General features: G+C 41.2%; 3 protein-coding genes across 5 annotated transcripts; 1 reads left to right on the top strand and 2 right to left on the bottom strand.

The window, feature by feature from the left end:
- Positions 1–406: 406 nt before the first annotated feature.
- LOC109965456 (cullin-associated NEDD8-dissociated protein 1-like) lies at positions 407–2,449 on the bottom strand. The gene is made up of 4 exons (XM_020609490.1): positions 2,179–2,449; positions 1,444–1,559; positions 1,179–1,335; positions 407–1,086 (listed from the first exon to the last, which is right to left on the bottom strand). Exons 1-4 carry the CDS (start codon positions 2,312–2,314, stop codon positions 998–1,000), a joined length of 498 nt encoding a protein of 165 aa, XP_020465146.1. The 5' UTR covers positions 2,315–2,449; the 3' UTR covers positions 407–997.
- A 1,131-nt stretch (positions 2,450–3,580) lies between these two features.
- Positions 3,581–11,956, top strand: mfsd9 (major facilitator superfamily domain containing 9). 3 transcript variants are annotated; one of them, XM_020609348.1, is made up of 6 exons: positions 3,581–3,715; positions 5,640–5,727; positions 6,637–6,680; positions 7,860–7,989; positions 8,138–8,347; positions 8,432–11,956. In XM_020609348.1, exons 2-6 carry the CDS (start codon positions 5,658–5,660, stop codon positions 9,277–9,279), a joined length of 1,302 nt encoding a protein of 433 aa, XP_020465004.1. In that variant the 5' UTR covers positions 3,581–3,715; positions 5,640–5,657; the 3' UTR covers positions 9,280–11,956. The 3 variants fall into 3 exon arrangements, with proteins under 3 accessions (XP_020465004.1, XP_020465003.1, XP_020465005.1); XM_020609347.1 differs by lacking the exon at positions 3,581–3,715 and adding an exon at positions 3,735–4,016; XM_020609349.1 differs by lacking the exons at positions 3,581–3,715; positions 5,640–5,727 and having other exon boundaries at positions 8,098–8,347.
- Positions 11,957–11,962: 6 nt separating this feature from the next.
- Positions 11,963–23,106, bottom strand: LOC109965347 (sodium/hydrogen exchanger 2-like). The gene is made up of 13 exons (XM_020609280.1): positions 22,504–23,106; positions 22,117–22,331; positions 21,776–22,024; positions 19,049–19,299; positions 18,674–18,891; positions 17,500–17,699; positions 16,889–16,978; positions 16,736–16,806; positions 14,143–14,310; positions 13,924–14,026; positions 13,136–13,252; positions 12,786–12,873; positions 11,963–12,339 (listed from the first exon to the last, which is right to left on the bottom strand). The coding sequence occupies exons 1-13, from the start codon at positions 22,763–22,765 to the stop codon at positions 11,963–11,965; spliced, it is 2,409 nt and encodes an 802-aa protein (XP_020464936.1). The 5' UTR covers positions 22,766–23,106.
- Between the last annotated feature and the right edge of the window lie 1,096 nt (positions 23,107–24,202).

Genomic DNA, 24,202 nt, shown 5'->3' with positions numbered 1-24,202 from the left:
GCAAAAAAAAAAAACTCTGCGATGGTAAAATCTGCAATACTGGATTTGAAATGTATTTGGCAGAGCCTTTAGATATCAAGCTCCTCTCCTATGGAACCAACTCCCAGTCTCAGTTTGGGAGGCGGACACCCTCTCTACCTTTAAGATTAGACTTAAGACGTTCCTTTTTGATAAAGCTTATAGTTAGGGCTGGATCAGGTGACCCTGAGCCTTCCCTTAGTTATGCTGCTATACGCCTAGGCTGCTGGGGGGCCCCATGATGCTCTGAGTTTCTCTCCCCTATCCTATCCTATCCTCTCCTCTCCTCTCCTCTCCTCTCCTCGGGGATTTGTTGGGTTTTCCCTATGTAATAATATTGATAACAGTAAGGTCTAGACCTTACTTTGTAAAGTGTCCTGAGATGACAATTGTTGTGATTTGGTGCTTTACAAATAAAATTTGATTTGATGTGATTTGCTGCCAGCACTAAACTTGGTTTTTTCAAACATTACCTGTAAGTGCACCCTCCTCCTCGGTGCATACTATAACCTAAAAGGTCACTGTTTCAGGCTAATCTGTCCCTTACCAGTCTGCTTTTGTGCTTTAAACTTGACCGTTGCTCTCTGAGGGAGGGATTTAGGGAGCAGTCAATAATCTAAACTGATTTTCCAGGTGAAAATATCCATTACACTGGTCAAATGAATTGTAAAACTGTACGCACACACAATTGTGATAAGTAGAGTATGTCACAGTTTACCCCAGAAGTAACTCTACAAAATCTGAAAATCTTGTATTATAAATTGTAGTTCACATTTCTTTTATCTTCAACATGAGGACCGTCTACAGGACAACTAAACTCTGCCTAAGGAGCCATGTTTGAGAAGCCCTGTGACTAATGTAAAGCTGGGTTGGCTGCCATAACTCAGCATTTACTTATAACAGTCATAGTAAGAATGTAAGTGAATGACATTTAAGACTGCGTCCGAGTGTTTCTGAAACCTTGGTGGTGCAGGTAGCTTTAAGTGGCTCCACCAGTCAGTCCAGTCTCTGCAGAACGGCAGCAGGACACAGAGACACCAGTCTGGCCAGCATCAGGAACGTCAGCATCTGCAGAAACATACACCCACAAACACACAGTTAAGAAGCGGGAGAACAGCGAGATGTTTGTGTCAGTGCTGCTGCAAGCGTCTTCCGCCCACCCTGATGTCGTAATGGTCCTTGAGTCCTTCCTCTACGTGATCCAGGAACTGCAGGACGTCCAGCCCCTCCAGGCAGCTGTCCAGCAGGGTGTATACACTCGAACGCTGCTTTACGCACATCCAGACCGTCACCCACAGTGTGTTTGAACAGACCCATCTGCACAGAAACATTAAGCCCGAACATGTTCAGCATCCCAAACAGAAAACCCACCTCTCTGATGAGGTCTTTCCTGATCTGGGTCTCCTTATAGAGGTGAGGCAGCACCTTTGGCAGGAGACCCCAGATCAGAGATGGCTTGTTGTGAGCCGCAGAGTTAAACATCACCAATGCAACATGGGGCACGTTGATGTCCTTGTCCTGCAGGGTCTTCAGGAAGTTACCTGCCACACAGACATGACATCACTTCTGTAGAGCAAACAGTGTGTGTGTGTGAGAACTTCTGTTTTGCTCAGATTTACACTTTAACTGTTTGAAGTGAGGAGAGACACTGTCTGCTGTTTCTGGGACCTTTGGGGTTTAGGTTGGAAGTTGTTGGTTCACGTTTCTAATGTAATGTCTATATGCATAACTTTAGATAAAATTCAGATTTTGTAAGAAGTATTTAGATCCATTACTTAAGCAAGTATCAAAAGTAAAAGTACTCATAATGTAGGAAAATGATCCAAGGAGTGTTGTATTTTTATATGTAATCTATATTATTTGAATATTGCTAAATTAATGTTTAAGTAGCATTTTAAAGCTGTCACTGACTAGAGTGGGTTGTTTTGTTTTGCCTCTTTATATTCTGCTGGTTAGTTCTTTAACAGTGCATCATATTTTATATGCCCATTATGTGTTTTGTATGTAAAATGTTAATTAGTAAAGTAACTACTGTAATAACTGTAGCTTCGTCCCTGAAGAGATGAGCATGGTTAGAGGACATTTGCAGGAGGATGAAAGACAGACCACAACTATCTCAGACTTCAGAAGCCAGGAAACATCAGAAGTGGTCAGACTCACACTTAAATCTGTGGATGACAGTGTAGCGGAGCTGGTCTCTGTGTCCTCCCAGGTAATCAACATGATCGAGGGCCTTGCTGATGCTATTGTTCAGGTGGACAAGTTTAAAGATACAGATGATCTCTCTAACCGCCATTTGGACTTTGGAGGCCAGGAAACATCATCTGATCAATATGAGGACGCAGCAGATCAGCTGGAACTTCAGAGCTTCCTGGAAATTCACATACTCTCAGATGACAATGCTGAGGTAACAGTTAAAATGGACAGCATGGAGGACCTTTTGTAGCACAAGACTGGCTTTTCTGAGTCTGGCTGGACTGTTGGGCATTACTATGAAGGACATGAAGCTTTGACACAGAATAACATTGTAGCTGGTTAGATGAGATGGCGATAAAGAGTTGGGAAAGAAAGAAAGTCACTTTCGGCTTTTCCCTTTTTTTTTTTAGGGGTCGCCACAGCGAATCGTCACCCTGACGACTCGCATGTTGACATTTGGCACGTGTTTTACGCCGGATGCCCTTCCTGACGCAACCCTGATTTGAAGGCGAGAGCGCTGCGCAGTAACTACTAGCCTAGTGAGCATTTATCAAAGTATTAAAAATATTTTAAAGTATTAAAGCAAATGTACTGTTTACACATTTGTTTTGTAGTTTCAAATTGCCTTAATCACACTATATGCCTGTGCAGATTCTCAGCCATCCAGGTCATAGTAAACTGAAAAAAAACGTAGAAAAAATCAACTGGACTAAATTTCTAGGTCGAAGACGTTTCACCTCTCATCCAAGAGGCTTTATCAGTTCATGAACTAGACCTAAAAATCTAGTCCAGTTGATTTTTTTCTACGTTTTTTTTCAGCCAACATGTATGAAATTGCTGATTCATTTGACAATAAAATATAGAAACGTGTATGAAATAAAATATAGGCTATTAATAATGTTTAGGGGCGACAGTGATGCAGTGGGTAGAGCAGTCATCTCCCAACCGGAATGTTAGAAGTTCGAATCTCGATGCCCGCAGTCCAAGTGTCCTTGGGCAAAACACGGATCCCCCAAGTTGCCCGTGATGCGGCTGCATAAGCAGCGGCCCGGGGCCCTCGGCTCCAAAATAAATATCGTTGTACGATTCGGACGTACTACATCCGCCATGTTGATACATCACGTGACATACGTTTTCATAGCAGCGTCTTCTTCGTTGGATAACTCCTCTCCCGGGGCATCATGGGATAGTGAAGTGTCCATCGTATGCACACTGCAAAATCCAAACAGAAACAGTAGGTCACCCGGGTACTTTTCGCCTACTGTTTTTGGAATACTACGAATCCGGACATACTACTCGCCTCGCCTACTGCTTTTCGCCTACTATACAGTATGGTAGTAGGCGGTTTCGGAAGCAGCCTTCTTCTTCTTATGAAAAATGTATTTCCGGTTTCCCTGTGTGACGTCACACGGGAACATACCATTTGCCAGCATTGCTACGGGGCAGTCAGACTGGACAACTCGGCAATTCAACACCTGAGCAATGAACAACGACTCGGACAGTAAGCAGTGGTGCATGATGTGGCTCTTACACTTGCTTTTAACACCTTCCACCTTATAAACCAGTCACATTTGTGCAGATGGTAAAACAGGGCAGTGCTTCGCCACCCCGTGACTGTGAGACAAACGCCGGGATGGAAACGTGTCTCTGTTTGGGTCGCAGTGGCGCGGCCTGCGTTTCCGCATTGGCTGAAAGAGTGCTGTCATAGCGAGAGAATGAATAATCACAACTATAGTACTTTATTTCAGAAACCAAAAGGACGGACGAAGATTATACAATGTATTTATGTGGTGGGCTTCATGGTAAGTAGCTAAGTAAGACCGGTGGGGCGCGTTCGACTGCCTGAGCTGTGCAGTGTAAAGTCATGCTTTCATAACTCATAGGAAAACTACATAGGCAATTCAGACGCCATTTACAGGTGTATTTCATGTTCAATCTAGGGTATTTGCAGGTCATTAAAATGTGGTTAATGTATGAAATTCAAATAAAGAAAGACATCCAAAGAATACGTTTTCAAACGTGCAAATAGTTTAATAGTTCTCAGGGCATTCCTCAATGTCTTTAAAATAGTATTTTTACTGTCTGTAAAAGGCGAAGAGAATTAAGAAGTGAGGTCAGTTAAAGGAAGTTAGTTATGACTAAAGTAGCCATGTTTTTAAAGACGTTTGTAGGTGTTTAAATTATAGGTTACTTAAAATTTTACAAATTAAACATATTAACATTGAATTGTTGAATTTTGAACCCAAACGTCTGATTTTATTTGTCTGTTGTTTTACTGGTCAAAACGTGATTGTTTTCAGCAGTGAAATCATCAGTTTCATGGCCTGTTATGCTATATCAAATCTGTCATATTTACCTGCAGAGACATATTGTAAGTCTTGAAAGGTGTTACATTTAACTGTGAAATATGAACTAAAGAGCTACTACGCTGAAAGGTAGACTAGTGCGAGGAAGGAGCCAGAGACAGAAGTTGCCTTTTTTTCTACCCTCTGGCAGCAGAACCAGGCCATACATACATCTCACCCAGAGAGGCATTATGGGGGATCCCACCAAGTGTCCCTCCACCCCCAGCGGTGCAATATTAAAACCGTTTTGGATTGTAAGCCTTTCACATGTTCACAACAGGACAGGAAAATAGCAAGTTGAAGTTCAGTATAAACACAGCACTGAGGATTACTGACACAGTGGTGGAATTATGGAAAGTGGTTCCTTTCTGAAGATGGCTCACATGTATCTGCAAGTACCAAAAATACCATCGGGTCATTCAAAATAAATATCAGTAAATACTATTTAACATAAAATGCATTTGATGTGTCTGGGTATTTTGAAATATGGCCCCTTAAAATTATCAGATGCCTAAAATAATAACTAAATAACAAAGATCTTATAGAATCTGGCAGGTTTTCATGACACCTGGTGTACTGAGGGTCGCATCTTTACAGTGAAACCCCATGCCAGAAGTCATTCTAAAAGTGCTTGTATATATTTTTTAATGATCATAATCCAGATATCTTTGTCATGCTAGGAGGTAACGTGCAGGCCGGTTTTAGCTTGCATAGCATGGCTAAATGAAGGTGACTGGAAGGATGCAGGCAGCTCAGATTTTTGGCACAGGGAGCCGGAAGTTAAGCAGTTAATAGGTAATACTAGAATACTGAATATCAGTGTCACTTCAATCAAGAATTTGGCAAAGCTGCTCTGACCTCAGCAAAACAGATAAACTGCATGACAAATAATTTTAGCTCTGCAGCTACTCCCAAACTCATTGTTGAGTACTAGACTAGACTGGCTTTACGTTATCTCTTTGATTATGTTTCTGTCTATTCAAGGGCTTCTGGTGTGATAAAATTCCAGTTACAGCTGGAAGCCTCTGGACTCAGTACTGCTCCTCATTCTTTCTCCTTCACTGTTCTTGTTTTCTATAGGATTTGTTTGGAGTGAGCATGATCATCCCTCTGTTGAGTCATCATGTAAAAGCTCTTGGAGCCAGTCCCACTGTGGCCGGTTTAGTAGGTAAGGTGTGTCCAATACAAAGTAATCAATTTAAATTATGTAGAAGCAGATGCAGCATGATGTATTAATTGATCTATAAGTTAGGCAGTGACCTGGCAAGCTTGGAAAAGTATTCCAACCAACCAATTACCTTCTTGCCAGAAAAACAAATAAGTTTAAATTTGAAAAAGTCACTTTTTAAGAGAATGTCATGAGGTCACCATCTATTAACAGTACAAAACAAAGCACCATATTGTCTTAATTTAAACGCTTATTTAAATGTAAATTGTTAATGTGATTGAATATAACAGGGAGATAAAGTGGTGATAGAAAATGATAAGAAGCAGTTATGACCGGTGGACTTCTGCGTTGTGTTGTGCTGGGGCATGTGTGGCGGCTCAAGGGCCCACAAAACACCAGGACTGTGTTTGGAGGCGTGCTCCGTTTAATCTGACAATAATAAATGAACAATCAGCACATAGCATGTGCTGCCGGACCTCAAGCCCAATCTCTTCCCAGTGGAACATATCAAAAGGGAAGACAGTATAACACAACACCGTATTTATATGACAAACAGTGGGACAAACGAAGAAGAAACAAGGCGGAGTTGGAGGTCGCAACCCAATACACAACATATAGTAAACACTTGGGCCCTGGATGTCACGTATGGATAAACAGTAATTAAACCTAATAAACAACTTTGTCTAATTACATGTTATAACATAGGGACCGGTTACACAGTGCTATTAAATATAATGTTGAAAACGAATGTGCTGCCAAGCTGTTGTGTGTGTCATACGTAACAATGTCCTGAGCTGTGGCTGTAGTTTGTCTTGTCACTTGGATGATGTTGAGCTTCGGCAGTAAAGTCAGAACAGTATTATATTTATATTACAAACATGATCTAAAACAAATATGAAACTGTTGCAGGATCTACATATGGGATCTTACAGCTCTTCTCAAGCACAGTAGTTGTAAGTATTGACTTGTTTTTCTGCCAAAAAGCCTGGAGTTTCATCTGTGTCTCTAGACCTCTGTTCAGTCTCACCTGCTTGACAAAATGTAACAATGAACACTGGCTATATTAGGTTGATTGTGGTCACACAATACACCCAGTCTTTGCATTTTGACACACACAAGCTATAGTACTCCTAGTTACCCACAAATCCACATATATCACTGTTTTTACACAGAAATGAATTCATTGTGCATTGACACCTCTGGACACTAAAGACACTTCACATTAAGCATGGCCTGATGAAATATTAAAGCCTTAATGATTATGTCCAAACACTTAAGCAAACACTCAAATTGCAGTGCTCTATATTAAACATGTCACCAGGTGTAAGATTCTCAGCATCTCGCGTCGCTCTCTTGCTGCCCACAATTCCTAAAATTGGTTAATTCTCAGGAGTCATGCAATGAATTATACGGATAAGGAGTCATCTGTTGATTCCCATGTGCAGACAGAATCCTGATAAATGTAGGGATATGTGAACAGCTGGGTCTCTGTGATACTCCCACCAGGCTACATCCGGAACACAATAAAATCAACTGGTCCTAATTTCACTATTTCATCAGATGTGTGTAGCTGTGTGTGTCTACACATCTTTGTATGGATGTGTCGATAGAATTTATTTTTATACCATCATTGTAGGGATGTTTTAACTCGCCCTCATAACTTCAGAGGGCTGTCTGAGGGTAAAGACACAGTTTTAGGATTTGGGTTATAATGACGTCCAGGTTAGGGGAATAGGGTTTTGGTTAGGCTCAGGCATTTAGTTGTGATGGTTAAGGGTTGGGGATAAGGGGCTAAGGAATTCACTATGTTGTTACTGAGTATGTTCACAAATATAGACAGACAAATGTGTGTGTGTGTGTGTAAAGGCAAGAATCTAATGAAGGCTTGTATAAGGGCCTGGGCTGCTTACTTCATGTTTTTTAGTCATGTGATCTTGCAGACAGATCCACATAGTTTCAACCCAAAGCCAGATAATAATAATTTAGTATTTCTTGCATCAAAGGCCAGACTCCTACTTTTCCTCTACATTCTTGGGATTTGTCAACAAAGTATTATTAACTCTACCTGTTCAGATGATTTTATATAACTTTAGAAATATCCTTAATCTCTTCTCTGATTTTGTGACTGGCAGGGCAGCTGGAGTGATGTGGTAGGACGGCAGTTCTCTCTGCTGACCTGTCTGCTGCTGAGCGCTGTAGGCTATGGCCTGCTGGGGATGTCCACTAGCATCGCGCTGTTTGTCCTGGCACGGATACCTGTGGGTAAGCCGTAACACTGGCAACATATACGTGGCAACGTCAAAGCACTAGGTGGTGTGATGTTGCATATTAAGTAACATTTTTCTTTATCTCATCATCTTTATCTTAAAGGCGGGTCAGCTACTTATTCCCGACATGTTCTCTGTCTCAGGGCTGTTCAAGCATTCCCTGTCCATCTGCAGAGCCCTGCTGTCGGACCTAGTGTCTGAGTCAGAGCGCCCTCTGGTGATGGGACACTTTAATGCAGCCTCGAGTGTTGGCTTCATCCTGGGTCCTGTGGTCGGTGGCTACCTCAATGAGCATGAAGGAGGCTTTTATACCTCCTCCTTTACTTGTGCAACAATCTTCATTATTAATGCAGGTGGGTTGAAAATTGAGAAAAATAGGCGGTTAAATAAGCCTGTATTTTAAATAGTTATCTAACATAGTTTGTTTATCATTCTAGGGCTGGTATGGATGTTACCATGGAGCCAAACACTAGTTCACCATAATGATACTAACTCAAACAAAAACACAAGTAAACATCGTCATGACAACCACTCTAGTCAGTCTTTGCACAATGGTTCTCATACACATAGTGGCCACCCACTGCAAGCAGCAGACACTGAACCAGACTCCAGTGCTCCAGGGAAGCAGCGAGGTGGTCCCAGGTGGAAGGAGGTGTCTCTGCTCCAATCTGCCTGGAGACAACTGTCCTCAGTAGGGTCCAAGATCCACATGGTAGTCACCTCTGACATGTGGGACGTCTTCCTGGTGCGTTTCCTGATGGGCGTAGCTGTCATGCTCTACTATAGTAACTTCTCTTTGGCCATGGAAGAGCGTTTTTTTTCAGGTTATCTGATCAGCTACAGCAGCACCTTAGGGGCCCTGGCTGGGTTCCTGGTGGGGCCGGTCACGCAGCTCTATAGGAATAACATGCCTGCTCTGCTGCTTCACTCTACAGTGCTCACCTGCATACTTATTTTCCTCTATGCTACTGCGCCCAGTGTCTGGCAAGTGCTGCTGACCTCAACCTTCTTTGCCATTTCTACCACTGTTGGACGGACATGTATCACAGACCTGGAGCTGCAGAGGGGGGGAGTCCAGGCCAGTGGGACTCTGATTGGAGCCGGACAGTCAGTTACAGCTGTGGGTCGCATCCTGGCTCCTCTCCTTTCTGGTTTGGCTCAGGAGTTCAGCCCATGCGGCCCCGCTAGTCTGGGAGTGATCCTGGCTCTAGCAGCTGTAGGTTTACTGCTGATCAGGATCCCCAAATGGGACAAGAGTGGGCTGACAAAAATTGCCAAACACTGAGTGAACATAAAATTATGAGAACAACTCATCCACTGCTCAGAGAAGTACTCTTATTTGTAGGAGGCTGGCTGTGAAGGACTCACAGTGGGAATGATGTGTCTCACTCAAGCATGCTTCTTGAGAAGAGGCCTATTGCTGAACAAATTTGTGGGTCAAAACAGCACATCACCACCAGCACTGCAGTCCTTCTCTCAGAAAGAAAGGATTCAGACTCGAAAGCAGCGTTGCTGAAACAATTAGCCTCCTTCTCTCTGTGCTGAAGTTTGATCAGACAGAAATATATGGCTCTGGATGGCTTGACTGGAAACACCACTGAATTCTGTAACCACTACATGGTCTAAATTCACTTAAGTTACTTGTATGTAGCTTTTCTGATGATGCACTGCAGGCCTAAAGGACTTCTACTCTTCTTCTTCTACTTTTGGCTGTTCCTGTTAGGGGTCACCACAGCGAATTATCAGTCCCCACCAAACTGACAATGTGCACATTAAACTTGGCATGTTTTTTTTTTATGTCGGATGCCCTTCCAGATAATGGCCAATTTGGTAGTTACCAATCAACCTAAGCCGCAAGTCCATGAACTGTAGAAGGAAGCCGGAGCATCTGGAGAGAACCCACGCAGGCACAGGGAGAACATGCAAACTTTGCACAGAAAGGCACCGGTTCGGCCAGAGCTCTAACCCGGAACCTTCTTGTTGTGGTACAACAGCACTAACCCCATAAGGGACTTCAACTGCTTCACCCAAATACACAAGGAGGAGGAAGGTGATACTCTTTTCACATTGCAGGCAGTAATACTTTACACATTTCTAAATAAGATTAAACTGTGGGGAAACTGGACCGCTTGACCACAACAAAGTACAGTAGATCACATGTTACTTTGAGTTGGGTTCACACGTTTTACCTCAACACCATTGTTTTTTTTTCTAATGCACTACATCAGAAGTGGCTCCTCATGTGGTACATGAGCAAGAATGCTCTAGGTTTTAACAGTTACTGAAAGTTAATTAATTTTGATATGTTTAAAAAGACACTTTAAAAAGTGATTTTTTTTTTTTGTAAGTTACATTTCAAGTGAATTCTGGGCAATACTGTTGTTTAAAAACTTGAACACCACTTGGATATGAAGGAAAAGGGTATATTGTACATTCATGTAAAAAAAAGTACATGCCAGATCAATAAACAACAGTTTGTTTGTCTATGGTGTTTTAAAGTGTACATGAAAAACTGAAATCAATGCTGTAGTGTGCATGGACATACCTGCTTTGGGTTGCTTTCTTCCTGTCCTCAGTATGTCCCTGCATCTGAGGAAAACCCCCATAGCAGGATTGTAGGAGTGGAATTAACCAACTGATGAACAGCGGTGTTCTGCCCAGAGAGTTCCTTGGATTTCATAGCTTGGCTTTTGTCCCAACATACCGTGTAAATTATGGGATTAAAAAGGAAATAAACCCTTTTTCAACATGAAGTCTATATAAAAAAAAAAGTCATACAGTCAGGCATATAAAAAAATACATCTTATTCAATCCAAAATAAACACGGGTTACCATGTATAGTGTTACACAATATGTATGTCAAGAGAAACAATGTACAGTACAGGATACAGAGATCAATTATAAAAGTAAAGTTAGTTTGAAAACCCCCTATCATGATCAAGATTTTAGTTTAAATCACTTTTTGGTGAAGACAAACTGCATGTAACTGGTTATACTGGGCTGTAGTGGATGGTTAGCAGTGTTTTAAAATAGACCACAAGAGTGAAATAAAGTTAATTTGGGTCAGAAAACCCGTCAATATCACAACATTAGCTGTAATCACATCACCTGCTGCCTCTCCGGGTTTGAATATACATCAGTTTGCTCAGTTATTTTGATAGTTTTGGTCATTTTAAACTGGCAGTCTTTCCCACCACAACACTTTTCTTTTCCTTTTAGTGCTGAGGATCTCTTTTTGTTTCCCTCCAGTTCTGTACAGTCTGTCCCCTAAAAAAGGTCCATAAACTTCTGCAGGCAGGTGATGAGTTCCATCCATCAGTTGTTCCCATCTTTTTCTCCCCTAAGTTCCTACACCTTTCAGTTTGACTTCACAATCACACACACACACTAACACCCCGTGATAGTGTCAGTCCTGTGGTAAAGGAAGTCATAAATCCATAAATCATAGCCAAAACCCTCTAATGTAGACATGTAAATATGGGAAATAATGAAATTGGGCCATCTTTTTATCTAGCCCCAATAATTTAGTTGATTTTCTTTATTTATTTAACAGGGGCAATGCATATTACGGTAATTAAATTTGTCAATATGCCAGGGTTAGCCACAGAGGCAAATTTTCATGTGTAGTCCCTGAATACAAAAGGATAAAATACAAATTACAGTAAAACCTCAAATATGAAATAGTCAGGTGCAGCACAATAAAACAATACTAAACAGTGCTATCACCAGCAATATATAATAACATAATTCCAGCTGATTTATACTCAGTAAAAATAGATTTAATAAAATAAACTAGATAAACAGGGGCACAGACCTTATCCTACAGACCTGATTACTGAGAAGCCAGCCAGAAGTATAAGCCAGAATTAGGGTGGAGGTGCATGGGGTGAGGGGTGTGGCCGGGGGACATCAATCATCTGTCACAACTAGTTTGACAGCTGCTATATTTTATATTATCTCAGATGCTTCTACATCTTCTTAGGGTTCCACTGAGGCTGCCTGAGCAGGGGATGTTGTGTCACATTGTCTTTGGGCTCAGCAGCCCAGGCTGTAGGTGGAGACAAAGGCCGCTGTTGCTGCTCCGGCTCTTCTGCTTTATGATGCGGTTCTCTAAAGTTACCAGCTGAGTTTTTGTCACTGGTGGATGACTTTGAATGACGGCGAGGAGCAGGCACATGGGAATCACTGTAAGAGGAGGATGTTCTGGACATGCCATGCCTTGTCCTGCCACTCTTACCCCTGTCATGTACAGAGGGTACCTCGCGTAAAGGCGAGGATAGTGGTGCGGGGCCGGGGGAAGGTGTGCGGGAGGGATAGACCACCTCTGACATGTTTTCCTGAACATCTGGGACGTGGAGAAAAAAAAAAGTTTCTAAATCAACAAATGAATTGTGTCATGCCATCACAGCATGTTATACAACTGCATGTACCTGTAAGTGACACAGGAAAGGTCTTTGATGAATAAAGAAAATGAATTTGATCACCGAGTCAAAACGCATTATTCTGCCCAGTCCCCACAACAAACCAGGATGTTGTGGAGCCAAACATTGTTCAAACCCATATACTGTAACTTTATTTGACATTTTACATAGACATTAAGTATGCCAGGCTGGCCTTCAGAGAGATGTGTACAAAATTTCCCTTTCAGCGAGATCTTGTGAATGCACAATTGACTTTTGCTTATTTCAAATACTGTAAAAAGTCCCGGCTGTTTGCAGAAACATTTTTAATATGTGGATCTGATGTTGAATGAAAAAACATGTCACCCAGTGCAGCTTAGTGTACGTGTACCTGCATGGCTCCGCCTCCCAGGAGAAAGTTTTGAGCCCAGACTCTTCCCAGCTGGAAGAGAGTGATACTTATGGATTGTGGACACCCCCTGAGAATAACACGGGAATAACAGAATGGAGAGGAAAAAGCAGAATGACAAAAAAGAGATAGGATAAAGTCACTAAACCTTGTGTTTGATTTAGATCATTTCCATCTCAATTCAGTCAAGACATAAATAACCTGTTTGTCAATTGTCAACTGTTCAATTCATCTCTCACTTACCCATAGTACTTTAAATTAAGACTCTGAGAATGTACCATCAATACTCATGTAAAGTCAATACCAGTCATGGTTATTGTTTTCCTGCTTACTGCTCTGTGAAAGCCGTGAGATTGCAGGCTGCGGCGGATGCTGTTGTGGCGTCTAATCACTATTTCTCTGGGCTGGCTATCGTTGGGGAGGGCATGTTTACTTGTGAATGACACCGCCTTAAAAACACACACACACAAAGGGACAAAATGCAACATTATATGCACAACATCATACAGCAAATTTCTACTACTGATGAACACTTCCATATCAGAGATTCTACACTTTTTCATGTGTTAATATGTCATAACTTCACATGAGCCTATGGCAGCTGCAATGCTTTGACCTTTATGTCAGTAGAGAAGACATGAAAACATGCAGACAGTTCAGATGCTTTGACATGAGACAGCATTCTTTAAAGCTCCAACTACCCAAACAAAACTGGCCACAAATGTCACACATGTGCCCATAACCCTGTTTGGACGTAGGAAGTTGCAGCATTAACCTTTCCTACGTATGAAACACTCCCATGGGTATATTTTTATTCCATTTATAAACATATACACAAACACACATTTATTAATACATCGTTTTTTTGTCTTTTCCTTTTTTCCTCCTATGTGAATGCACAAAAATGTTCTTGGCGCCAACAAAAGCACATTGAGAGCCAATGTACCGCCGTCAGATTAATTGTGTATCATGATGTCCTGTCCTTAAAGGGAAAGGGCTGCAGGTTGCAGTGTGTGGATATGCAAAACAGCACAGAGTTTCAGTGGCTGGAGCATGAGGAAAGCATGAAGAGGAAAAAAGCAGATTGGCATGTAAATTACCAGATGGTTAAACATCTCACCTGCTGCCTGATCTTGTACATGTTCTTTGACAGGATATCATGCATCTTCTTCACTTCAACAGCCAATAACTTATTAGGTTTAGATGAGCTTTTCTTTTCCTCACTTAAAAAAAGACAAAACAGATAATAGGAGGAAACAAATGTAGTTAGTCTCATGTTGATCAGAACAGACAAAATGTAGGTGGTGTGCTAGAGCAACACAGAGAGATGGTTTCCTACTAGAGAGAGATGATGGACGGAGCAGCACTGATGTCTCCAGACACCACGTCCAGGATCAGCATAGCATTCTGCAGCTCTAGCTTCTTGTACAGCGCCAAAATACTGGACTCGGCCCGCCTGTCTCGGATCAGGATCTTCCGCAGGATTCGATCGTTGAACCTCATAAATCTGAAAATGGGATTATTGTTTTTGTGTTGTCAAGACAAAACAATATCACAAGCCTTATGTTTTAAAATACTTATCCCCAACTTTGAATCTAGTATTGCACATTAAACCAAAGTGTAATTTTGGCACTTTTTATCCATAGACCACAACTTCTAGAGGAAAGAAAATTGCAAGACAAGTTAAAAGTCATCATCTTAATTATTTGAAAATATATGTGCATTTTTACATCAATCAGCCATAACACTATGACCACCTGCCTAATACTCTGTACACAGGAATGAGTGCAGCAGTTGGTTGGTCGCAACTCACTGTGCATCTTTGGTGAATCTATTTGCTTTGATACTACTTCTGTCAGGAAGAGCACGAATGTGTCGACCATTCATTGAAAAACTTGTGTAAAAGGAGTGAAAACTGTGGTCATGAGGACAAGTTAGACAGAATTTTTAAGACCAATATCACCACTATAGCTGCTCAGTGTTTTCATAGAAACCAATGTACAGTATTTCTCATTTTCAACCATTTTAACAATCAAATCAATTTTAATCTTTTGAAAAGTACAAATGGAAGTTAAAAGTTTAATCTACACTAGGTCAACCTCATCATCAGTGAGCCGTGGGCGTCCATGACCCTGTCACCAGTTCACCATTTATCCTTCCTTAGACACTGTTGGTAGGTACTAACCACTGCAGACCAAGAACACCAAGACCTGCAGTGTGGGAGATGCTCTGTCCCATTTGTCAGCCATCACAGTTTGGCCCTTGTCAATGTCATCCAGATCCTTACACTTTCCCATTTTTCCTGCTTCCAACACATCAACTTTGAGGACTGAATGTTCACTTGCTACCTACAGTGCCTTGCGAAAGTATTCGGCCCCCTTGAACTTTGCGACCTTTTGCCACATTTCAGGCTTCACCCAAGCGACTTACAGCTGTAATCGCAGCAAAAGGTGGCGCTACAAAGTATTAACTTAAGGGGGCTGAATAATTTTGCACGCCCAATTTTTCAGTTTTTTATTTGTTAAAAAAGTTTGAAATATCCAATAAATTTCGTTCCACTTCATGATTGTGTCCCACTTGTTGTTGATTCTTCACAAAAAATTACAGTTTTATATCTTTATGTTTGAAGCCTGAAATGTGGCAAAAGTCGCAAAGTTCAAGGGGGCCGAATACTTTCGCAAGGCACTGTAATATACCCCACATACTAACAGGTATCATTTTAACAAGATAGTGTTATTCCCTTCACCTGTCCATGGTCATAATGTTATGGCTGATTTTTTGATTTAATTTTATAACTTTCTAGTCTCCTCACTTACTTTGTGACTGTTTTGTCTTAATACAGATGATATTATTTATGTTGGTGTGCATTGCATTTTGTTTCTCCAAGCTTCATATTGTGTATAGAAGAATTCCAGCTTTTCAAAGTTACTTATATGACTGTTTTTGTAAAACCACTGCTGTGACACTTCAGTTTTCCTGCATGGGATCAATTCATAGTCTTTTATTTTTTATTTTTCCACATGGTGCTGGGTTAAGATGTCTGACCCTTACACATCATTCGGTATATTCCTGGTAATGCTCTGGCAGCTCTGCAGCCACCTGCACCTGTTTGTTTTTCACCCTCACTCTTCATCAGTCAAACACCTGATCAGGTTAGGCCAGTTGGTCCACCTGGCTTATCATGACCTGATTAACTCTGTAAGATTTGAGTCATTATCCTGATGAACTCACCAACAACTGAGGACTGTGTAAAAAGAAATAAACATTATGGCTATGAAACCCACAGTCACTGTTCATTTCTAAATTCAATGTGTCACAACAAAGAGCCAAAACAAACATTTTACTGTAACAATACTTTCTAAGTGCTCCACATGTGTCACAGCCATATTCACAGCATTTTTGAAGAGTTCAAACCAAATTTAAAATCTGCAATCTTAGACTTGAGAAACCTGCCGGATGAGATAGACATGAAGACAACAAAGCAAAGTGGAGGAGAAGGGACAATGGGAAAGAATGAAAGGCTAAAAGGGAGAATATACTGTAGGATAAAGGGCTGAAAGAATGAAGGGAGAAGTGAGCACAGTACAATGAAGAACAAAGGTGTCTGCTGTCCTGTACAAAACGTCTTTAAGAATCAAACCATGTGTTCTAAAATGTAAAATTTATAACCTCTATAATAAACATACAATAACATATTATATGGCTATACTGTAGTATACATTTAGTTCATAACAGAAATGAACAAATTCTTTTCCATAATATGTATGATTCTGATTTATTTTAGGAGTGTTGAGGATTTGCAATTGAAAGCAATACTTCTACTTCAAAGAATTACTTTGAAGTACCATTACTTCTGATAACAAAATGTAAAAACACACCACTTACTTTTGGTTGAGCAGAATGAGTAGACAGGAAACAACATAAATTCTTACTTGTCTTTCCAGTAGAAGTGGCCGTACTGTCCACAGATGTCCTCTATGCCTGCCACAGTGTGGTCCATGAGCTGAGAGCAGAGTATGCACTCTTAATACGTGTGCAAAAACAGATGTCCACTGCATGTACAGTAATGACAATCTTTGTCATACCCTGCAGTGAATCTCTGCATTGATGGTGTAAAGGTTGCGGTTGGTTTTGCGGATATTGATTAACCCGATCAGAGGTCGCATAGTGATGCCCTGGGGAGAAGAGTAAGAGAGAAGATCACAGATTGAGAAAAACCCAGGAAACTATTAGAAAATGTTTTAAAATTAGACTGTGAAATGACTGGATGTAATGATCAACATTCACAGAATAGACATCCTTACCAGTTCTAGTTTTAGGGACTAAACACTCAGTACACAGTGTCAACAACACAACAGTGCTGTAATCAGACATGTCATACAATAAATAATAATCGTGATATTCCTAAGTAAACGGTAAAGAGCTGCATGTGTCCCAACACAAGATGTGAGGTTTAAAATTTAAGAGTCACTATGACAACTCGGGCTGGAATGACAGACTTAGGAGATGACCATTATATCCAAAACCCACACAGCTTACAACATGTGGGCTGTTCCTAACTTAAGTGAAAATCATAATCCAATACAGGCTGCTTGTCTGTTTCAAGATTACTGTTTCTCTCTGACTGACCTGCAGACAACAGTGCCACACGTGAAACATACGTACACACAGTATCACCACACAGACACTTGTTTACCTGAATAAAGACAGTCACGAGGATAAGGGCAATGGTGGTGGTGACGAAGAGGTTCTTGCGGCCGATGAAATCAGGAAGAGTGAAGGCCAAGGCAAATGAAATTGCACCTCGCAGGCCACAATAGGCCAGAGCGAACTGATCCTGGAAGGTGAATGGGATAGTGCGGAAAGGGTTCATGATCAGAGTCAGCACCAAGACACCTGCAAGTGAAGAACAAAAAAATGTTAAGGTGCATGTTTCAGAGGTTCTGTTGTTAGCAAGTATAAAACTGCACTAGTCTTTTTGTCATCAGGTGCAATGTAAAAGGGATCACATGTAGCTAAGAACAGAGAGCTCTCACCCCATTTTGCAGTTTTTTTCAGCTCTACTAAGCTTTTTAACATCTTTCACCTCATTGTTTTTGGTTTTCCACAATTTTACTGTTGCTTTAGTCTCATCACAATCATCAACCTTGTGTCCAGCTGCATCTTGCAGCTGTTTAGCACCACAGAAAGGAAGGAGCTATAACCTGGAGCTCTCATTCACATAATCCTGTGGAACTTGAAGGGCTGATGTGGTCGATTCTGCTTGCTTTTCCACTGTATTCTTCCCTGTGTATGTCACGGTTTACATGAGGGCTGTTCTGAGGTCCTGGCACACACACGCTGTGCAGTGTGCTGAGTCAACAATCTTAATGCTTGTTAATCATGCGTTCTGCAAAATCAGCCTGTAAGACAGATTGTATGAGCAGCTTATCAAACAGCTGTTGACAAACCAGAACACAAAAAGGCAGAAATACGATGTCTTCACTGCTCTGCCCGTGGTCATCTCACTGAAGTCCCCATTCTACCCCTAAATCAGTATGAGTGAAGTCCCAGTTTTTCCCTCTAAACCAGTAGGAGTTTATGCTCGCACACTGTGCTTGTTATTCTAATACTTGAGACATAATGATGTTGGCATTTAACCAATCACAGGCAACAGTACCTGGAACCAGATTTAGTACTACCTCCTGAAAAGTAGCTCAATCGATGTGAATATACAACACACACAAAATGGTGACCTACTCCTCAAAACATTTGATTCATAGCACTACAAGAGGCCCAAATCACCACAGGAACCTTTTAATCCTGTGACAAGGTCAACAGATGCAAATACAAACAGAACCTGGCACAGACGGCTCCTGCCCTCTGCTTACCCAGACCTCTCCACACAAAAGCAAACAGCAACGTGAACAGGATGTAGCCCCAGTTCCACTCGTGTTCTGTCGTTATAGTGGCGATCCCAAGGAAGAAGAAAATGAGCGTCTCGGAGATGGAGGCAAGCATTTTGATCACATGGCGGAGGGTTGTGCAGGAACGCTGGGAAACATTTTCTTCCACGTAGTATTTCATGGTGATGGCACACATCACAATGCTGCAGAAAAACATAAACAACTCTTATTTTGCTATTGTATGTTCTTGCAGCAATCACAATGCTGCAGAAAAACATAAACACAACTCTTATTTTGCTACTGTATGTTCTTGCAGCGTTGAAAATATTTGAACCTGTAAACATTTTAAAACCTACTCACGCCGTGACAGATGACATAGAGAAGAGCTCGGCTATCAGATAGGCCAGGTAGCTGAACATAAATATGAAGAGAGGCTCGATTTCTCGAACCTTGGAAGTGAATCTTGTGGTGAAGGCGGCTACAAAGCCAAACACAATGCCAAAGATTAACCCACCGAACACAACTTCAAGGAACTCTGCTATCCCCAGCAAAACATCCGTTGCCTTCACCACCTCTTTCTTGGCCTGAAAGTTGAACATGTTGTACAACACCTGCAAACAAGTACAAACGCATTCATACACATGCAGAAACATACCGATACTGTTCCAGATAAAAGAAATGCATTGAAATATTCACTTTGCGCTGTTTGCAATTTGATCACCTCATTTCACCAAGCACAGAGAATGACTCGTTACATCCATTTTCTTATGGTTCTGCATACACTATCAATGATAAATGAAGTCAGCTTTCCTCCTTAAGTCTTTAGCATTGCTGGTTAAATATATCTCATTGCATACATCTACTAATATTGTGTTTGTAGCACACTCAAAGACAACAAGACATTTGTAGATATTGGAAATTACCCCTGTGTTTGGCTGTGCTGGAACACCGCTCGATACATAACTGCAAAGGGGGGAGGACTCTCTTAAATAGAGTATAGGCAGCACATGAGGTGGCTGATCTTCACAAGTTGATAATAGTAATTCCAGAAAATAGGTTGTCCCTTCATATTAGGCAACATGATGTATCTGCTTTTGAACACACAGTGAAGAGCCTACCGACTGAAAACTGCCCCAAAGAGCCCAGATACAAAGACACCTTAATATCAGGTGTGATTTCATGGGTTTTAATTTCATTCATTTTACACAGTCTAGGTCAAGGAATGAATTGTCAAGTTCAGCACAATATTTCTAAATATTCAAATGCAAATCTGCAGAGTTACTAATTCACAGTCAAAGGTTACGGGCTACTGGGAGGATATGGTGCCCACATTTTCTGGTCACAACACAACATTTTTTACCACCTGAACAACATTACTCTTAGCATACTGAAAGTATTTGTACATTTGTCAGATATTACATTTTCTTTGATGCTCTGTAACACAAAGACCTTTGTGTGACTACGTGGTCTTTCCTTATCATGTCGTAATCTTACTATGTACTGAAAAAAAAGGGTCACCACACCAAAGCAAAGAATGGGTTAATGTGTGTGCATGACTGGGGTGGATCATGTTTGAGCACAATAAGAGGAGGACAAGGGGAGAAATATGAGAATGGGCTCAGTTCAGTGAAGTTAAATATGCTGATTATATTGTGTGTGTTAACCTGTGATGGAAATTTTAAAGTGAGTCTGGAGAAATAAAGAGTGAACAACCAAGTTGCCTTTGTGTTTTATTTCTTGCGAGAAATATGATCAGTCAGTCATACAGAATGTCATGCAGTCTGCAGAGGGAGTGACAAAAGAAATAAGTAACAGTCAGGTTTTGTACAACACTGGTCAGCTATCACCCCACTACCTGGAAAGCAATCAGAAATGTGTCTTAGCTAGTATGAGTATTGCGCATACTGGGCAGATTGCATGGGCATTATTTTCCATCTAAGGCTAGGGTATCACTTTGACACATACAGTGTTTCCAAAGCAGTTATACAAACACATGTTCCATGTGTGAGAAACCGAAGTATACTGTATGCAAAGAACAAAAGCACATAACCCAAAATTTTCCATTGCAAAACTCCTCCCTTACAACCAAAGCAAACAGGGACCTCAAAAACTAGTTTGGCAGAAAGCTGCACGGCCTTTAGCTGTGGGCACATGCTTGGCATTTCCATTTGTGAATAACTTTTCTTTATGGAAATCTTGCGGCACAGGCATTTGTAACGCCTTCAGGGCTGGCTCTAGCTTGTCTTCTCTGGTTGGCTGTTGTTCCTGAAACTTCAGCACACGCGAGTCCTTATCAGAGATACAGTACACCTGAGCAGGCTGGGCTCAAAATGCTATAAAATAGACCTGCAACGTCTTCCCAATCTCTTCCCCTGGCCTGCTAGCTAACCCCACTGTTTGTTTTCCCACATCCATGCACTCACACATTCCATACTATCCATTAAAACTTCTTGCATCACTCAGAACTATGTGTGGCTTTGTCACATACTGATGTTGAGCCAGGTTGTGACATTTTTGCCCCCACACATGTGTACTGTACTTGGCCAGAAAAGAGATGAACCAAATCATGCAGTAGCTTCTCAGAATAGCGAATCTGATGCTTCCTGTAGGCTTCAAATTAAAGATTCAAAACAGGTACTTAAATATTCAGAGGGGTTACAAAAGTCTTCATAGTTAACTATTGTACTCTCTCTCTCTCTCTCTCTCTCTATGATTTTGATGTGTAGGGCAAAATTCCGACCTCAGATCTGTGTAAAATACAAATATTTTACATATGTAGGACCCATAATACCATTTGATTTGTTATTTTGTCTGTCTAATTCCGGCCCACACCCTTTGCCAATTAACTCTTCTCTCTCCATATGAAAGTCCATGACCTCTAACATCTAAAATAATAATAATAATAATCTGTTGTAATGGTACCTTTGCTTGTTGAACTGCTTTTTTCATAACAAATAGTAGCCCAGAGGGCACTATCCAAAGCAAGTAACCATTGTACAGCAAGTCTCAGCTCAGTGTTAAATGCACAAAAATAACTTACAACCCCTATATTATTCACAAACACACTCTCTGCTTTAGCTCACTCACCACAGTGACAACATCACTGAAGATGCTTTCCCCGAGCACCACGATGCAGAGCTGCTCATTGACAGACACGTCCTCAAACAAGTTCAGCATGGCCACAGGGTCCACGGCTGAGATGATGCTGGCAAACAGCAGGTTCTCCTGGAGGCTGATGTCGTGAACACCAAAAGCATCTATCTGGCATATGGCGAACAGAGATATTCCTATGCCAAAGCTGTTCCACAGAGTCCCAACCAATGCGAACCACACCACCTGTACCAACAGAAAGAAAGCATCAGATTGTCTTTGTATGAGAACAAGAAGGTGAACCTGATTCAGGAGACAGTGGCTGATGTGTAACAGACCGTGCCGATGTTTTCAAATAAATGCCTGATCGGAATGAAGTATCCTGACTCAAGGACAATTGGCGGCAGCATGTAGAGGAAGAAGACAGTGTTGGTGTGCACAGCAGGGGGCTCCTCATTGGCAAAGTACATAATGCTACCTACAATCAGACCAAGGGTGATCAGAAGGCAGGTCTCTGGCACCCAGATGGTGATCTTGTGGTACATATTGAAACCTGAGAAAAGAGACTTTAGTTTAAATATAAAATCATGAGATTGAAAGGAAGCACTGCGCCTGTAGAAAGGTGAGCTGCATCCTCTGAAAGGGTCAGGGCTATTTTTAATAAACTAATCATCTAGATTTGAATCATAAAGTCACCTTTAGGGGCATATGTTTCTGTAACATACCAATCTTTGCAAATGAAGCCAGCAGCATCCAGAGAGTGATCTCAAGAGGTATTTGTATTCTTGGATAATTCAATTTAAACAATGCTGAATTTCCCTTTGTTGGCTCTAGACTGGCCTGGGGATCATCCTCTGGGTTAATATGGGGTATAATCGTGACACCTCCATTTGGCTGGGGAAGAACCTCTCCTCTGAGGCCATGCAGGAGACTTAAAGCTGTTAAAATAATAAATAAAACTCCTCTTCTGGTGATGCCTACATCCATTTTGCACGGACTGCAAACGGTAATCCAAATGGATGTGAATACGGAAAGGACGTCGCTGAAACTCAATTATGCCATCCGATTTCCCCTATCAAAATAAAACTAATGAGATGAGACGAAAGGACATCACTTTCTCCTCCAAACGCTGATTCGTTTACGTTTCTTACGTCTCGACCATCATCACTTAACTGAAGCGTCTATGCAGCTCGTTCTCGGTTGTGTAATCTAGCCGATTCTGATTCCTAATGAAGTGCAACACACCTGTGATTTACCTGCGGCGCGCCCACGAGGTCAAGCAGAGGGCGAGCGCTGCGCTGGTTGGATGTCACCTGCAGCGGTGTGGTGCTACCGCTGGCCAATGAGGGCCACTCTTTAGTTTCGGTGCCTCAGCTCTCACCGCGACTATAGTGTCAACTTTCATTACTTGTAGGCTTAGTTTCTCTGATTTATCTCAAGTGAGTCACGAGTTACCGGTTGCAAAGGTCAAAGGCTCTGCCATCACAGAGTAAATAGCTAAAGTATGAAACAAAAAATATAGGCTGTGTCATGAGAAAGGGCTAATATAAACAGGTTTCTTCAATTAATGATGGGATCTTTACTCTTCAAAATCTATGATAATAACAACATAAGACTGAATTCTGTCAATAAGGTGTTTAGAGGATCATTGCTGATTGGTTAAAGTTGTCCATCTCTGATTGGGTGTTGTCAGCAAAATCTGAAAAGATCAAATCTGGTGAGGAAATGAATGGTCATCTCTTGAGATAGCTTAAATTATCTCTTTTATAAGAAAGAACTGGCGGAATGGCAGAGGAGTGCAACACATACAGTAGTCACAAAAAAACAAACATGATTTATATCTAGATGTCAGTAATTTGTTACTTCTGGAGTTGACTCCTTCTGAACCCACATGGTCAGAATAAAAAATAAAATAAGAACAAAGAAAATATTTGTAGTTGTGAGCTGTGTACACAGAGACTATGTACACAGAGCCTACATATTGTGTCTTTATCTGACACTTTGTGAGGCTGGTCCTTGGAAACCTGATGCTCCCCTTCAGACCAGGTGCTGCTGTTGACACCTGATCTCTGTAAAAACATTGTTCAGTTCTGTTACTAACTATAGTTTTATCACACAGTCAAAATTATGGGATAGTAAGTGTCTCAAAGTTTGGACTTACATATAATTTTGACTTAGCAACTCAAAATAGTTTCCCATAATATGAGCTATAAGATTTTAGCTGGTGTCTTGTATGAATAATGATAATTAGTAGGCTACATTAATAGTATTAGTGTCAGTAGTGTTATCATTTAGAATCGTATCATTTTGATATAGGGACTCCCATTAACTTTAAAACGTACAATACCCTGCCCCCATTATCTAAAAATTATATATCCATGACAAACAACAAATTGTCAAAAATACAACAAGAGCTGCTCAAGC

The sequence above is a fragment of the Monopterus albus genome, unplaced genomic scaffold (genome assembly GCF_001952655.1).
Source record: "Monopterus albus unplaced genomic scaffold, M_albus_1.0 scaffold99.1, whole genome shotgun sequence".
NCBI lineage: Eukaryota > Metazoa > Chordata > Actinopteri > Synbranchiformes > Synbranchidae > Monopterus > Monopterus albus.
Note: the sequence above shows the minus strand (reverse complement) of the source record. Positions and strands in the feature narration are given on the sequence as shown.

Coding starts and splice junctions, on each gene's coding strand:
- LOC109965456 (XM_020609490.1), bottom strand. CDS start 2,314: ATGGCGGTTAGAGAGATCATCTGTATCTTTAAACTTGTCCACCTGAAC. Junction 1,560..2,178: donor TGTCATCCACAGATTTAAGT/GTGAGTCTGACC, acceptor TCTGTGTGGCAG/GTAACTTCCTGAAGACCCTG. Junction 1,087..1,178: donor AGGACCATTACGACATCAGG/GTGGGCGGAAGA, acceptor ATGTTTCTGCAG/ATGCTGACGTTCCTGATGCT.
- mfsd9 (XM_020609347.1), top strand. CDS start 3,930: ATGAATAATCACAACTATAGTACTTTATTTCAGAAACCAAAAGGACGG. Junction 4,017..5,639: donor TTTATGTGGTGGGCTTCATG/GTAAGTAGCTAA, acceptor TGTTTTCTATAG/GATTTGTTTGGAGTGAGCAT. Junction 6,681..7,859: donor TCTTCTCAAGCACAGTAGTT/GTAAGTATTGAC, acceptor TGTGACTGGCAG/GGCAGCTGGAGTGATGTGGT.
- LOC109965347 (XM_020609280.1), bottom strand. CDS start 22,765: ATGGATGTAGGCATCACCAGAAGAGGAGTTTTATTTATTATTTTAACA. Junction 16,979..17,499: donor TCGTGACTGTCTTTATTCAG/GTAAACAAGTGT, acceptor TCTTCTCCCCAG/GGCATCACTATGCGACCTCT. Junction 12,340..12,785: donor TGGGAGGCGGAGCCATGCAG/GTACACGTACAC, acceptor TCCACGTCCCAG/ATGTTCAGGAAAACATGTCA.